Source organism: Pholis gunnellus (genome assembly GCF_910591455.1).
Source record: "Pholis gunnellus genome assembly, chromosome: 11".
Taxonomy (NCBI): domain Eukaryota; kingdom Metazoa; phylum Chordata; class Actinopteri; order Perciformes; family Pholidae; genus Pholis; species Pholis gunnellus.
The window spans coordinates 11,708,566-11,724,140 of NC_136538.1; the positions used below are offsets into that span (position 1 = coordinate 11,708,566).

A 15,575-nucleotide genomic window follows, 5' to 3' on the forward strand; every position below is an offset into this window, starting at 1 on the left:
CACTATAACTGCATGTGACTATCAACGCTGTTATTTGTGAATTGGAATTGGACTGTTTTTGCATTAATGCTCATTTACATAGAGAGGGGCCAATTTTGCGCTAAATGTTTTCCATATTACCTGATTTATATACATGCAAATAGCACAGGACCACCAAGATGCTCTGCTTGGCAGCCCGGGAAGGAGTGCTTTTCACCCCTTTACGGGTGCTTTGAGAACATTTTTTTAATTTGTATCTTATTTGTGCAGGTTTAGCCGCCGAAAATCCGTGCAATGCTTTTGTGAATTCGCCCCTCAGTGTACACCAAAGACTGAAGGTGATTAGCCATTGACAGCTGGTTCCCTAGACTGTGTCACATCCTATCTATTCTTTTTATTTCTTTTTCATTTAATTGATATATTTGAAATTAGTATATACTTTCCAATATGTTCAAATAAAGCACCCAAATGCCTTTAATATGGAACTACAAGCCGTTATAAAATGGCCCTACCCTCTTTGATCACAACATGCTCCAGTGTGCAGAGTAGAGACAAGAAAACACAGCCTCTCATTATTCACAGTATCAGTTTGCAGCTTTGGTCTGCGATGAACAGCTGAGGAAAATCCCAAATGAATTAATGGGAGTTCCATAATATTATATTATGAAACTCCACAATTATCAAAATGTTCTTGTTATTGCTTATTGTACCTGGCGGGCTGAGTCTGACTTTACATTCACTGAACGTAAATTGATGGACCACTCGCGGGAGCTTTGTGTTGCCGGCAGGGCACAGTGTCAGTTATTGTGTCTGGCAATTGCTATCGCCCACTTTACTGGAACATTTTACTGCACGGACAGTCCAAAGACACTGTGGGCACGGCGTCTTAGTGGCCACATGAAGTTAATCTCACAAGAATTTGCCACAGTTATTTTTAGCCCGTGTTCCCAAGCAAATGTTTTCTTGGCTCTTCAGGGAAATGTAACTTTGATGGTAATGAAACATTGTGTTTGTTCACTCTTGTTCAATTAAACATTGAAGGACAATGCCAGTGTTAATGACACATGAGTTTGTTTGCCTCATCAGCCCCTGAAGCAAGGCACACCAGAGTCACTATTTAAGGTGACATTCAGAAGTGGCATAGTATTTTCATCAACTGATGAATTGTGTCATCCCTTGAAGTGTCTCAGGTACAACTCTCCATGGTTTAAAATATGGTGAATGATAGCTTGAAGCGTTATTCATCCACCGCGTTTCCTGCTCAGGGCTGGAGACATTGGGTAAGGCGTATAGGCCACACCCTGGACAGGCTAACACACAGAGAGAAAAACGAAGTCATTCCTACAGGGAATTTAGAGTTTCCAGTTCACTTAACTGGCATGTCTTTGAACCTATGGACGAAACCTTTGCAAACTCTTCCAAAGGCCAGCATGTTAGAACACAGCAATGAGCAATGCAATCATATCACAGCTGTCAAAAGAGCTGAAAATGAGAAAGCTAACATTAAGACCTCTTACTTTAAATCTTTAAATTATGCGTGCTTTATAAACAAATCGGAGAAAGTAGGCCAAAAAAAAATCACAAAGAGGGCTCTCTTTATATCCGCTGGGTCGGTGATCATATACGTTCATTCTTTGATCAGCAATTAAAAATAAATTGAATTGTGTACATGACTATTTATACAACTAAAGTCTTTGTGTTTTTCTTTTTTTTTTAACTCCAACACACCAGATTTGTTGTGACTCTCCCTTGTGCTTTTTGGGTGAGCATCTATGTGGAAATCTGGCTGTGATGTTAGAGGAATGGAGGGGTGGGCTGATGGCTATGTAATTCGGGTTATCAAGTAGGAACAAGTGTCAAGTTGAAATAGACCCACGACATCCCAGAAGGCTCAACAGTTATACAACTGCTCAGAGCACCAATCATGACTGGAGCCATCCACACCGGTCTCTGTATTTAGGAACATGTTTCACATCTACCTATGATGACTGTATTTGCATTCTTACTATTAATATCTACGAACAGCCTAAGACAATTGTAGAGTAAGTAGAAAGTGATGTTTGACACTGATATTTGCTGTATCTTCTTATTTAAACACAAGATGGATAGCCATACTTTGCACACAAGCTCACATCTTTTCTTTTCAGGCAGAGCCATCGGTTGCTCTTTTCAGCTGCCTCTGAAGCTGCCTTTGCTGCCTCCCGTAATCCCTAATCATGAATCCCTAACTCTCTAAGTAAACTGGTACTAGATGTGGCCACAGATCCATGGTAATAAAATTCCACAGGGCACACCCTGGCTTTCCAGCCTTGCTCCTAAAATCCCATCTGTTATCTCAGTAAACCTAAGCCTCTCCCACTCGTATGCCTCATCTGCTGCATCTTCTCATGGTGAAGTGAGTTCTACAATGTAAGAAAATAGTCTGGTGAGTGCCGGACCACAGTGCAAAGCAAAGTCTTAAGTCATGGGTGGAATTATAAGTTGCAGGACACTTTCTTTTTTTCCATGCCCCATCTGCCACAGAATATATTATCAACTCGATACTGAATGTTTGCTTAACAACAGTGCATGGATGAAGTCAAACGAATGCATAGTTCTGACCTAAAGCTTACAGAATTCAATTACGTTGGATAATGGTCCAATCAACTATTGGTTATGCCAAATGTTTCAAATTGGACATTATTTCCAATTACACCTCCTCACTACATCAAACATTAGAGGTAAAAGCAGAAGCACAATACAAGAGTTTAAATATTAAAACTCACTCAACACTTTAATTGAGACTCAAGTGAAATACAAAGTCATGGAGGCACTGTGGCACAAAAGGGCCAATCCACCAGTTGAGCCACTGTCGGCCCAATTCTGGCCCGGTCCATTAGATACATAGAAGAGCTGACCTTGTGTCCTGGTACATTGACATTAGTTAGAGATGGGTTTGCGACCCATCTGATCAAGTATTTCATAAGTCACTTTAATTGTATCAAATCTTTTCTTTCAGGTTTTCTGGGAAAGAATTGTGAAGTTGACGTTGATGCTTGTGCTCTACCCAACAACACATGTCCATCAAAGACTGAGTGTTTGGACCTTCCAGATGGCCTTGAACATACCTGCCGTGTACTCTGCCCTCAAAACCTTCAGGTGAGTAAAAACATCTAAATGGACTGTTTGTACTCCTCTGCGGTTCTGTTAAGTATTGCTCTTAAGTCCCATACATTTTTAAAGAGCTCCCAATCTTTTTGTTTATTTCTCTTGAAGCTATTTTTATGTTTTCTCTTCAACAGGGCAGCAACATTATCACAACAGCAGGGAACCATAACAAGCAAATTAATGAGAAGGTTTTGTGTAATCTTCTCCCCTATTTTATTTAGAGGGGTTTCGGCTCACTGTTAATTCAGTTTTGTCCCATAAGAACACAGAACTAAGATATAACTCAGTACGTTCACATCGATATCTAGTTGGGTGATGGTAAATTATGAATCCGTAATAACCAGTGTGACACTTTGGCATAATAAATGAATCAAACCACAAATACAATTACATTACAAGGCACAGTCTGTTATGGACTAAAACTCATATGATAAGTAAGGCAGTAGGAATATTCACAGTTATTTATAGAAGCAACATTGCTGCAAACTGTCACCACAAACTGAATTACAACATTGAGGTCTTAAGTGAGAGGGTATCAAATATTAATTCAGTATCGTATTCATAAAATGTGGGATAATCCTTTGTTATACACCGGGATAAAAATAAGCGTAAATCCCCCAGGAAGATTGACAGCAAATGCGATAATCCATAAACAGAGCAATCAGCTGGTGCTGAAGCTGTACAGTATGTTGTTTTTTCTGAGAAGAAGGCTGCATTAAAGGGAAAAAAATACCAAATGTAGTTAATAACAGATTCTGACCTATGACCTGACTGTAAATACAAAAACAATATTTATATTTACAGTGTAATGTATGCTTCATTTTTAAATCATCAAAGCACTATTTTGTGTTCTGTTTTTATTCTGAATGTGATGGCACATCCGCCCGATTCTTAAGCAGTCATGGTAAAAGAAGACAAAGCTGGAATTGTGTGATTGTTTATCAGGGATTTTGCTATTGGCAAGCAGGGGGGGAGCACATTTACAGGGCTGAAAAGGTCTCAGCCACGTGACGCGGATGAGTGTCACTGAAGATTTGCAATGTCTGTATTTTTTGAATGTGCGGGGTTCTTTAGGTATAGATAGATCGACCCTCTGCCTTTTGAAAAAAAGCTTTTAAAAAGCAGAGGGGCTTCTTCAAATGACAGATGGAGATGATCGCTCACTGTGGAGAAAGCCTTGTATTGGCCATCCTACAGAAATGCCATGATGCCTGCAATATATACCTTCCCACAAGCCAGCTCTTCCTCTGCCCCTTTGTTACCCTTCTATTATACACATGTACCAGCTAGCAGGCGTATCTGTTTTGTTACAAGGAACTCTTGGGAGGTTTAGCACTCAATGACCATTGATCTTGTCTTTTTAGACAGGATGTAGATGCTACGTGGAATACTGAGTGAATCCAGTATAGAGCATGGATCAGTATTCATGAGAATGCCATGTGGCTGGAATGAAGCTCATTTTCAGGCAGCCGGGAGCAAGAAATTTGTTTGGGTTGCATTGTAAAATAGTGATTGTATTTTTTTTTTAGCAGAATGGTTGCAGTCTAATCGAAAATATTACCATAAAAGATGAAGCTATCTATTTTTTTGCACATGAGGCAGCGTATGTCATGATGTGCGTATCTAACGGATCTGTCTTCTTTCAACAGCCATGTGCCAACGGAGGACGCTGTGTGTTGAATGACGCCAGTAGCTACACTTGCATCTGTACACCTGGTTGGTCTGGTCAGAGCTGCCGTATAAATGTCAATGACTGTGTTCAACATTGGTGTCAAAATGGAGCCACTTGTGTGGATGAGATTGATGGTTACAGGTGAGCCTTCAAATCTGGATTGTCCTCGGGCCATTCAGGCACCAGAATGTCAATGATTGTAAAAGCGGTGACATTTACTGTTCTTTTCCTTCAGGGTTGAAAGAATTCTTCTACCTCTATACAGTATTAAGAAATTCTCTTTAATCTGTTGCTAGCTGCCTTTGTCCCAGAGGATACACTGGCGTCCACTGTGAAGAGGACATTGATTACTGTGTTGGCCATCGCTGCTCCGAACATGGTGTTTGCCTGGACCTGCAGTACAACTTCACCTGTCGCTGCATACTTGGATTTGAAGGGTCGCTCTGTGAACTGGAAACAAATGAGTGCAACAGCTTCCCCTGCGCAAGCGGCGCCACCTGTGTGGACCTAATCAGTGATTATCGGTGCCGTTGTCCCCCAGGGTTTGAGGGTATGAGACCATCTGATGCCAATGTGAGCCTATTTGCAGCCATTAGTATGGCCAGCCACAGGCATTTCAGGTTTTAGAGCAGGTTTTATTGTTTGAAATATACAGATTTTACACAGAAAGTTCATCGGAATGTGCTCGGCATTATTCAACATTAGCTACAGTTTTCTCATTGAAATTTGATACGTATCAGTGGTGAGGGCGAATATGCAAGTTGAGTTCTGTACATATTATGGGAGTAGATGGAGAATTTGAATTAGTATACATAGAAATGACATGATAATGATATTAAGACATATACTGAAGCAAGAGTGATAACAGTTTCTTAATTGTCAAAATGCGTTTTGCTTGTATTGGGAAAGCAATCTCCTTTTTGTAAATCACTACGCTTTAGAATGAGTTTTATAGTGATATAAAAAGCATGTCTTTGCCCATTTTCATTGCAGTAATTAATGTGGGCGAAATGCAATTCACTTGTATAACTGAAAAGTTATTTAGAATGAAATCACCTGCTAAAACGCGTAGCTTGAAGGTATGCATTCATTCATCACTGTTAATAAAAATGCCACTTTTTATGATATTTATTTAACATCTGTGCCATGCTCAGCCATGCTCAGCAGATGTTTTTAAGGCAAAATTTGAATGTCACGCTTATCTTTAAACAGGCAGATTCAATGGTATAAAAATGTCTACTTAATTATATTTAGTTAGGCCAAAATCAAATAAGTTGTGAGTTAGATAATGTAGATTTAAAATATTCTGTCTATTTCTTAGACATTTGGCATTATGTGATATTACTGTGACTGTTGATATTACCAATTTTGCCCATGTGGTGAAAATGTCTAAATTGAACAGCGGTGCAGTAATGTGTAAGCAGTTGAATTAATCATGGTTAGCTGGCATTGCTATCTGGCTTTGTATCATAGAGTCAAACTACAAAGTGTTTCTTGTACAATATATTTTTGCTGGAGGTACAGTCAGCAGCTACCTTAATTATGCAAGTATCTTATAATATGTGATTAACAAAGCCCCTTGCCAGTGTGTGGGGTCATGGTGGCAAAAGTACAATTACCTTGGGCGTGGACAGCAGTGCCTGAGGATGTCGGGCTGTTTATTCTCTGTGAGCTCTCCGGCTCATAGAGAAATAAGAGGTCTGAAATATCGCCAGAGGCCAGGCCTAGTGGAGCATTACATTTGTCAGTAAAATCTGGAATCAATTCTGTGTCTAACTCTTGCCCAGAGGATCAAAAATTGAGGCGACACCATTTCTGCATACATACAAGCTGCAACATGCTGAACGCATAATCATTCAATCACATTTCGAGCCAGTACGTAGAACCAGAGGCAATCAGCTGCCTCGTGAAGTAAAATCCTGTCCCCATTAAACCAGGTGCCGCTCAATGTTGGGAAATAAACAAAAATGTGTACTGAATAAGTTCTGGATGTATATAGTATTGTTCTTCACATATACTACTTCATACTACTACTATGTCCACGGTGGCAGCAAAACGTGTTGTCGAAACACATTTTAAGCTGTGGCCCCTGTGACATTACGTAGAGTTTATTTGTCTCTCTTCTTTCCTGCAGGACGGACCTGCTCTGAGAATGTAAACGACTGCTGGTCACAGCCTTGTCTAAATGGAGGCTCGTGCATGGATCTGATAAATGACTACATTTGTCGTTGTCCTCTTGGTAAGTACCAACTACTTGTGTATTATTGAGCATGTTTACAAAAATATCATCCCATTAACTTTCTGTATACTGTACCTTGGGAATATGTGGAAAGTTTATTTCTCACGTATTTACATACAAATTAGTTTACTCAGATCATTTTCCAATTTGTTTTCAAGGTGTGCTTGTAAAGGTAGCAAAGACAAGAATTATCAGGTACACAAGTTTGAATGCAGGCGAGAAACCAGTTAAAATCAGCATCTTAAAATAAAATACACAAAGCAAATAGAAATCATACATCTGTAAAGAAAAACACACTGTTTTCTATCTTGCTAAGCTTTAATGCATGTAAACATGACGTAGCTGATCAAACAGAGATTTGGTTTTCAGCATTGTCCTTTAATCAAGTAACATAAATCAATTTTTATTTGTCAGACATTTTATAACACATGCTCCAGAAAGGATCTACAATCAGTCCATAAGAGAGGGCGGTGTTGCATTCCTCAGTGTGCTGCTGATTTTACTATGCCCTCTGGTAATAAAATACTTAATCACTACTTGATTGCACAAGTCAGAATGTCACAGTCCAATGTCACATTCAGTAGTAAACAGCCACAGTCCACAGAACAGGATTTACAGACAAACATTTGACAAATAAAATCCACAAAACATAGGTGTTGACGGGAGACAAAATACACTCTGGCACCGGTCAGTGGGTCGGTTTCGCTGAATCATTTTCTCAATATATTCCACAAAGGTAGAACAACTGCATGGTTTATGTTGGATATTTTATATTTGTATTCTTTTTGAAAGTCTATTCTCCTACTTTAGTTGTTTGAGTATAATGTAGTGAAACAATATCACCACTGTTTTGTTGTCAGTGCACATCTTGTTTTAGTTCTTTGTGCCGTTCCCTCGGCCAAAAGTGCCTCTATTTTACTGCACAATAAATCCATTCAAATGTGGGTGAAGTCATTAAAACATTTACTGCCTTGAAACATGTGCAGCACCTGTTACATGATGTGCTTTTTATGACATTATGGACCGAGCAAATGCATCACTGTAAGTCATTTTCTCATATTATTGTTTCTGCCTGTTGCTCAAATTAGATTTGGGCAAGAACAGAACACCAATGTGTCAGTAAAGCCTCCATTACTGTTTTGACTTCATTGAAAGATTTATAGACAGGTGTTACTGATCACTTTATCTTTTCTAAAAGTCAATTAGATCGATGGTCTGTCAGGTTTGCTTGCTTCTCCCTACACACAAATCACAATCAGATTATTTTACAATCCTGTGTTCTGACCAATTCCTGCCACTGTTTTATATTTGCAACTACAGTACAGTATGTCTGTGTTGTCCAATTGATCTATAATTATTATAGAATTTGTTTTAACCGTTATTATCCCTAAAGCTCTCAGGGATACGTTGGCCAAGGTTGCACAATTCATCCAAATCATGTATGTTCCAAACTTATTAAAGAAAATATGAAATTTAGGATTAATGGTTAAGAAACAGTTCCCACTGTTAAGTATTCCAGGGAAGGATTGTAGTAGTTTTCTGGTGGTGCTTAAAACATCAACACATGGTTGCATTGTTAGATTTTGACCAGAACTTGACTTCACTCAAAATTTCATTGAAATCTATAATATTTATACGTAGTGCCTATGTAGTCAAGGCGCTCCTCAAAATGTTGTGAAAAATGAACATTCCCATAAAAACACCCAGAGAAAACAAATGAAGATTCCTTGTCAGTCACCTCTTTTATTGGCATATACTGTATATATATATATATATATATATATATATATACATACACATATATATATATATATATATATATGTGTATGTATAAGTATGCCATGAGTATTTCCTTTTTTTCTATGGGAAAACAAATACAAACAAACATACTAAGGAGCTGAAATTCAACACTCCTTTTCCATGTCGTGCTTCCTTTCTAAGCACCGATAAATGTTTGAAATGGCACAGAGACCTTCAAAAAGGGGTCTTGAGGCTAAAACTAATGTTGAGTACTACAGCACTAGTATTTACCCTGCTAACCTATACAAAGACCAAACAAAGAAGGCCAGAAACATAAGCTATTTGGTGGACGTAATGAACTACACAAGTTCAATTTCTTATCTGTACATAACCTCACAGTCTAATTGTATTTATTAAACTCACTTAGAAGTAATAACTGACTCTTGTGATTTCTATCCAGGAACATGATTTTCAGTGTTTCAGCTCAGTGAAGCAACCAGAACGTTGGTGATGAGAGATTACTAAATGTGCCGATGAACAGCAGTTCTCCGAGCCAAGGAACAGTTATGACCCGCGGCTGTTATCATTAACCACTGAACATGGGTATATAAGGACTTGGCTTTAATGTATTACTGTATTAACAATACATCATAGTATGTCTTGTTATAGCACATTTTGAGATAAAGTGAAAAACATCGTTTCACTTTCTGCCTTTGTTTCTGAAGCAGAGTTGGGCTGAGCCGCTAGTAGCTGTCAGATAGAATAGGAAGTCCCATTTGGAGATGGTGACACTGTAAATGTGACATTCCTTCATGCAACATTAACCTCAGAGTGAATTGCATGCACAATTGGTTATTAAACACTTCTGAACACTCTGTTGGAGGCAATAGCTGTCCATTAACTAGTCAAGGCAATACATAATATGATGAGAAAAGGGTAGTTGGAAGGTCGTCAAACATCCAGATAGATGTGTTGATGTAAAGTGCTTGGCTCTGGAAACAGGTTACAATGTATAGAAAGTGGAGACTGCTTACAACAGGAAGTATATTGTAGCTGCTGTCCTGTTGGTTTATTCAAGTCTTGATAAAAAGGGATTTGCATTAGCAGTGTTTGAAACATTTCACTGCTTTGCCAGTGAGTGAGACCTACTTTGCAGACACCGACTGCACAAAGATTAATGAGGTGATATGGGTGCATTTTTCCTGTTTAGAGGCTTGTAGTTCTGAGAGGTTTTTGGTTAGAATAAGATTTGGTAAAAAACACACAAATATTCTGTGACTCCATAAAGTAAGTCTCCTAACCTTTTTGTGAATGTAAAAATGAAATGCACTTTTTTAATTTTGTAATCATCGCCATTATCTAATGGCCACGGGTTGAAGCGTGTGATGTCAGTGCATAAACACAGTAATCTATTTTAGGATTCTCCCTTTAAGTCATCTATATTTGTACAAACACGTGTAATGAGTATCAGTCACACCATCTGTCTGTGCTTTATTTACAACAATAGATATTGACATGGGTATCTATCAGTGGCATGCAGACCTGCACTTGGTGGGGCAGATAAATGTGATATAGATCAGTTTGCTAGGGTGGGTCTCTGTCGATGATTCACTCAATTAGCATACTGCATAGCAGGTAGATTGCAAGGGGAAGAATCAATACCCCCATTAATGCACCAGAGAAAAGGTGTCTATCTTGAATAAAACATGCAGCCACAAATATATAAGTGTTGCGTAATGTGAGTTACTGTTGTTTTATGAATTCAGACCTCAGACCTTATTTCCCGAGGTTTGGCTGATTCTGAATTTCCTTCTCCATCCTTTAACTCAATTTTTCATTGCAGGGTTCAAGGGGAAAGATTGCTCGGTGGATATTGACCTTTGCTCGTTTGGACTGTGCAGTGAGCACACATTAATATGCGCTGAGACCAAGGGTGGACAGAATGTCTCTTGCACGTGTGAAAGAGGTGAGCGAGACCTTTAACAGGTGTTACATTTGTCACGCAGCTATATTAACGCGTGGAAAATAATGCATTTTCTCAGGCTTCAAGGTCAATTTACTAAAAGGAATGATGTCGCTGTACAGAAAATACTGCTGACTCAGGTAGTGTTTTAGTAGCTATTGATCAAAAAGTAGATTGTTCTCTTTTTTAGGTTTATCAGATCAAGACTGCACAAGAGCCCTTCTCGTGTTCTCTTACTAGACCATGCATTAAAAAAATATAATAAACAGTCCCAAAAACTTGCGCATAACGTTTTTACACCTTCATAACCATATGATGACCTTACGCAGATTAGTTTGACAGCTCCTGCAGGAAACAAACAATTTGTGTTTGTGTGTCAGTCAAGTCCCGCTGATTCCCCTCCATGTGGATGACTGTTATCACAGCTGTAGCTGCCAGCAGTGCCGGGGATAACACAGGAGTAAGACGAAGAGGCTTGACCTGTTAGATACGCTGAGGCTTGCCAGGGGTATAACCAGGCTGCAGACTCTTACAAGTCAAGGATATGCGTGCAGTAAGTGACAGAGTGTCAGTATAGCACTGTGTGTACGTGCACCGGAAATCATGCGGCTCATTCCTGGATACAGTTACGGTACTAGAAATGAAAAAAAAAGAAATCCAGCCAAACCAATCATAATTCAGTGGACTCTACACTGGCTCTGCTATCTCCTTTCAAATGAATGGCTATTACATAGGAGTTCATGTAACCCAATCAATAACCCTAACTTCATTACTCCTGTTGCACTTATGCTCGGCAGACGTCAAAGTGAAGGATTGTGAGTGATTTCTTATGTAAATGAAAGCAACCTGCGGCGAGCTGCTTTCCCCTAATCACTTCTCAAGGGCACACTGCGAAATGCTGTCATGTCTAGATGCTTCAGGTCGGCAGTCTCGGCATCCATATTATCCAATATTGCCAACCTAATGTGTTGCAAAGCATGTTACACATACCCTCCCTCGCTGTACTGTGCATCACATGTTGTCAACTTCTTGACCTAGTATTTACTGTTCACACTAAACCATATTATTGAACTGAGAATGTTTGATGAACTCACAGTAGTGGATTTTGCTTTTTTTTTAAAAAAGGCTGTTTGTTGAAGAGCAGATTTTGCAGGGCAATACGTTTTTGGTTTTTACAACCAAAAACTGTTTTTGACAGCAGCACATTTTTGTTTTCATTTCACAGGAACAAGTTTTCAGTGCAAGACTTATTTTTTACCATAAAATTATTTGAGCTCCAAAAGCCTGTTGTTTGATCAAGAGCCACACTTCGCATTAGACCGTTTTTGGGATTTTTTGCAGCAGTTGTTGTTCGATTGTTCTTGTTTTTATGTAACCCTACAGTATTGTTTCGGAGGGGAAACGGTTTATTCTGACTGTTCTTTTATATTTGTTTTTTCCACATTCAGAATTGTGAAGAGCATCTTAGGACCCTGATGCTCTGTTTAGTCCTTGGCTGACTGTGTGAAACACATAACAGATACTCTATGCTAGATAAGTGTGAGGTTAACCCACTAACAGCCTGTGTAGCACCAGTAATTATGTTCCTTAAACACTGACATGTTTCTTCTCTTTAATGGCCTGTGTGTGTGTGTGTGTGTGTGTGTGTGTGTGTGTGTGTGTGTGTGAGAGAGAGAGAGAGAGAGAGTGTGTGTGGAGCGAGTGCGTTGACACATGTGCGCTGATGCATGTTATTTGTTTCATGTGGTTCCCTTTGTGTATGGATTGACTGTGATCTTAAAAATCACTGGATTTGGCTTGTTTAATGCAATAAATCAGAAGGGCAATGACTGGCTCTTATTAAACATGATTAAATGATCCAGTGAGCTGAGTCTGCATGTGCCCAGCAAGCTCTTTGAATCAATACAAGCTTTGAATACCAGCTTTTGTTTGTGAAGACACAGTCATGCTGATCCTAATTGGCTGAGGAATTAAACCAGGCAAAAAAGGATTCCAATAACGGTGTTTTTTTTTACATATGCTGCAGGGTTTGAAGGGTCATTTTGTGAAGTAAATCTCAATGAGTGCGAGTCAAAGCCCTGCCAGAACGGTGGAATTTGTGTGGACGGCAATGACTTGTATCGGTGCTTCTGCTCAGAGGGTAAGTTGCAATGCAATTAGATGCCCAAATAGTTGAGGCAATACAATTATGTGGCTAATTCAGACCTTTGTTGGTGTGCAACCAACCAGCCACTCAAAAACACTTTAGCACTCGGTCTATCTCAATTCCGTTGTTTGGTGGTCTATTTGTTTTTCCTGTGTATAAATAAATGGAGATAAAAAGACGGTGAGTGAACCCGTTTAAGTATCCAGTAACGAACACAGATACAACTCATCCACTTGTACTACCTCGGTAGATAAATCCTAGATAAACTGAATAACCTGTACAAACTTCATAAGGTCTCTCATTGCAGTTTATTTTTCAGATTTTGAGCACTGGTACCATTTTTCCATTTCTCTAATGGGACCAATATTTACCGTGAAAATAATCAAGGAAGCCTACTTTGTCCCAAAGATTCCAGTCTGCAGTCTCAAATGGTTGAAAGAGTAAAGAGAAAATATGCCAGTTGCCTTATTAGAGTTTGTTCATATCTATTTTATTTTTTGGAATAAAAAAAAAAAGACATCGTGCCTCTCCGATTATTGTGATAATGGACTTATCATTTCAACACTTACAATAGAAATGTGACATTTTTCGAACTAATCACTTTAACAATATTAACTCAAGAACTGGAACATCATTCCTCAGACTCCCCCGCTAAAAAATATCCTAAGTATATCACAACAGCAAACAGACTACTTCTTGCACATTACTTTCCTTACAAACGATTTCTTATCTGCAGACTCAGCTTAGGGCAATATGTCCTGAAGAGAAACATAGATAACTACCCTCTTTTAGTTGGGTACAAGGATTTAACCCTTTTTCCACACCTGGAAGTTGTTCCCTTATCTTCTTTTTTGCCGTATCTTAATTTATTTACCTTTACAGCCATAGAAGGTTGAGAGTCAAGAAAAATGTGTCCTAACCAAACCCAACTGGTGATTTTGCTGATTAGCACGCTTTCCCCAAAAGAGCAGGGACTAATCAGTGAAGTCATTTGTTGTAGTATTTTTTTGGAATGATTACCTGTATACTATCAACAAAAGTTTTTTTTTTGTAGCATTTGATGTTGATTGCTTCCTGTATTCACGATGTTTTTTAATTACACATGTTTTCACGTCTCATGGCTTTCAGTTCAATCCCCATAAGGTTAACAGATATTTGCTTAAAATTCTCTCCGATCTCATAAAATCATTCCATCAGAAATTGCCGCTCGCGTCATTAGAGTAAGAGGGAATAAATCTCAGCTATTTTTCCAATAATCTCTTGGTCCGGTTGACATCTTACCTGTGAGACATACCTCTGATTAAACCGTGATTGCGGCTGAAGCCTGTTATGCATTTTTAATGAAGTCAGGATAATTGTCAAATTTTATGACATGGAGAGAGGTGGAAATTGGTTCCATGGTCAGTTTGAGAAATGATGAGAATTTGACCTGCACCGATGGTGCTGATAGCCAAGCATTAGTCATGGGCCTCCTGTAGCTGCAGTGTGTGACAGTGCTAATGATAGTCATTTTGTAGCGTGACCATGCAGTGGAATATATTTATGGGGGACTAAAATGTCACAAATTGGCAGCTCTCACTTTTACTTCATGACATTAACCTTTTTATTTTTAAAATATCAAATATGCTAATGTTACTTTAGAGTTAAACATTCGCCATGAAAATAATGTCACAAAGAATATGACAAAATATGATTTAATTTCTCAAATAAAGGCTGTAGTGCAATCTACTCTCCATTTTATGTACGTAATGTCATGAGCTTGCATGGACAAGTCATGTAAAAGCTCAGCAATGAAACAGCAATAAATTGCTTTTGGGTGCAATTTGATACTAATTATTGTCTCTTCATGTCTGGTGTTTACTGATATTCACTGATGAGATTTCTCTTTCTCTCTTCGTACCAGGGTTTGGGGGTTTGAACTGTGAAATCAACTATGATGAATGTGTCCATGGATACTGCGCCAATAATTCCACATGTATTGACCTGGTTGCAGACTATGAGTGCATCTGTCCCTCAGGCTTTGCTGGTGAGTTATCTGAGGCATCATTTTCATAATTTAGACTTTAATGAACATAGTGCAGATTGATGACTCTTCAGCAGTGATAACCATCAAACTGGTCGAATGTAAGAGCTCGTTCACGAAATTCAGTACGATGACAGCTGATTGAGTATAAATATATCTTTGTTTCTCCTCTTGTAGAACATTGTATAGGATAAAGTACTTTCCAAAGATGATGTATTGGTTACCAGAATGTATCAAAGGTGCTGTTTATCTTACACATACAGCAATATTGACACAAGTTAACAGAATGCTGATCTTTACATTACCAACTATGTTTATTTTGTCTACAGTTTTCTATTTGTTGTGGTGTAAATGGAACTTTTGTTGTATCCATCACTTCTTGCACAGTAGTAGCAAGGGAATTGTATTCATATTTTTGCACTGTGACCGTGTAAGCAGGCATAAACCTAGACTAAATAAATCGTGTGTGCCTTTGGCTGTTGTAAGAAACTGCAGTGGTATAAAGATATGGCAGTTATACTGTAGTATCACTCCGACTGGCTCCATTACCAAACACACACACACACACACACACACACACACACACCTCACATCACGCTGGTTCCTCACGTGAATGGTTGTCACCCTCTGCAGTCAACCTCATTTGTAGGACGGTCATATTGAGGT

The 15,575-nt window shown here is 38.8% G+C and overlaps 1 protein-coding gene across 1 annotated transcript in view; it reads left to right on the forward strand.

Annotated features, from left to right (window-relative positions):
* The window catches only part of eys (eyes shut homolog), a gene marked incomplete at both ends in the record, with an annotated part of 143,311 nt that overhangs the window by 18,344 nt on the left and 109,392 nt on the right, over positions 1-15,575 (forward strand). The window contains 7 exons of the mRNA XM_079168679.1: positions 2,978-3,117; positions 4,776-4,939; positions 5,095-5,348; positions 6,933-7,037; positions 10,621-10,743; positions 12,767-12,880; positions 14,790-14,912. Coding sequence (XP_079024805.1) covers positions 2,978-3,117; positions 4,776-4,939; positions 5,095-5,348; positions 6,933-7,037; positions 10,621-10,743; positions 12,767-12,880; positions 14,790-14,912 — 1,023 coding nt within the window. The remainder of the gene's footprint in view (positions 1-2,977; positions 3,118-4,775; positions 4,940-5,094; positions 5,349-6,932; positions 7,038-10,620; positions 10,744-12,766; positions 12,881-14,789; positions 14,913-15,575) is intronic.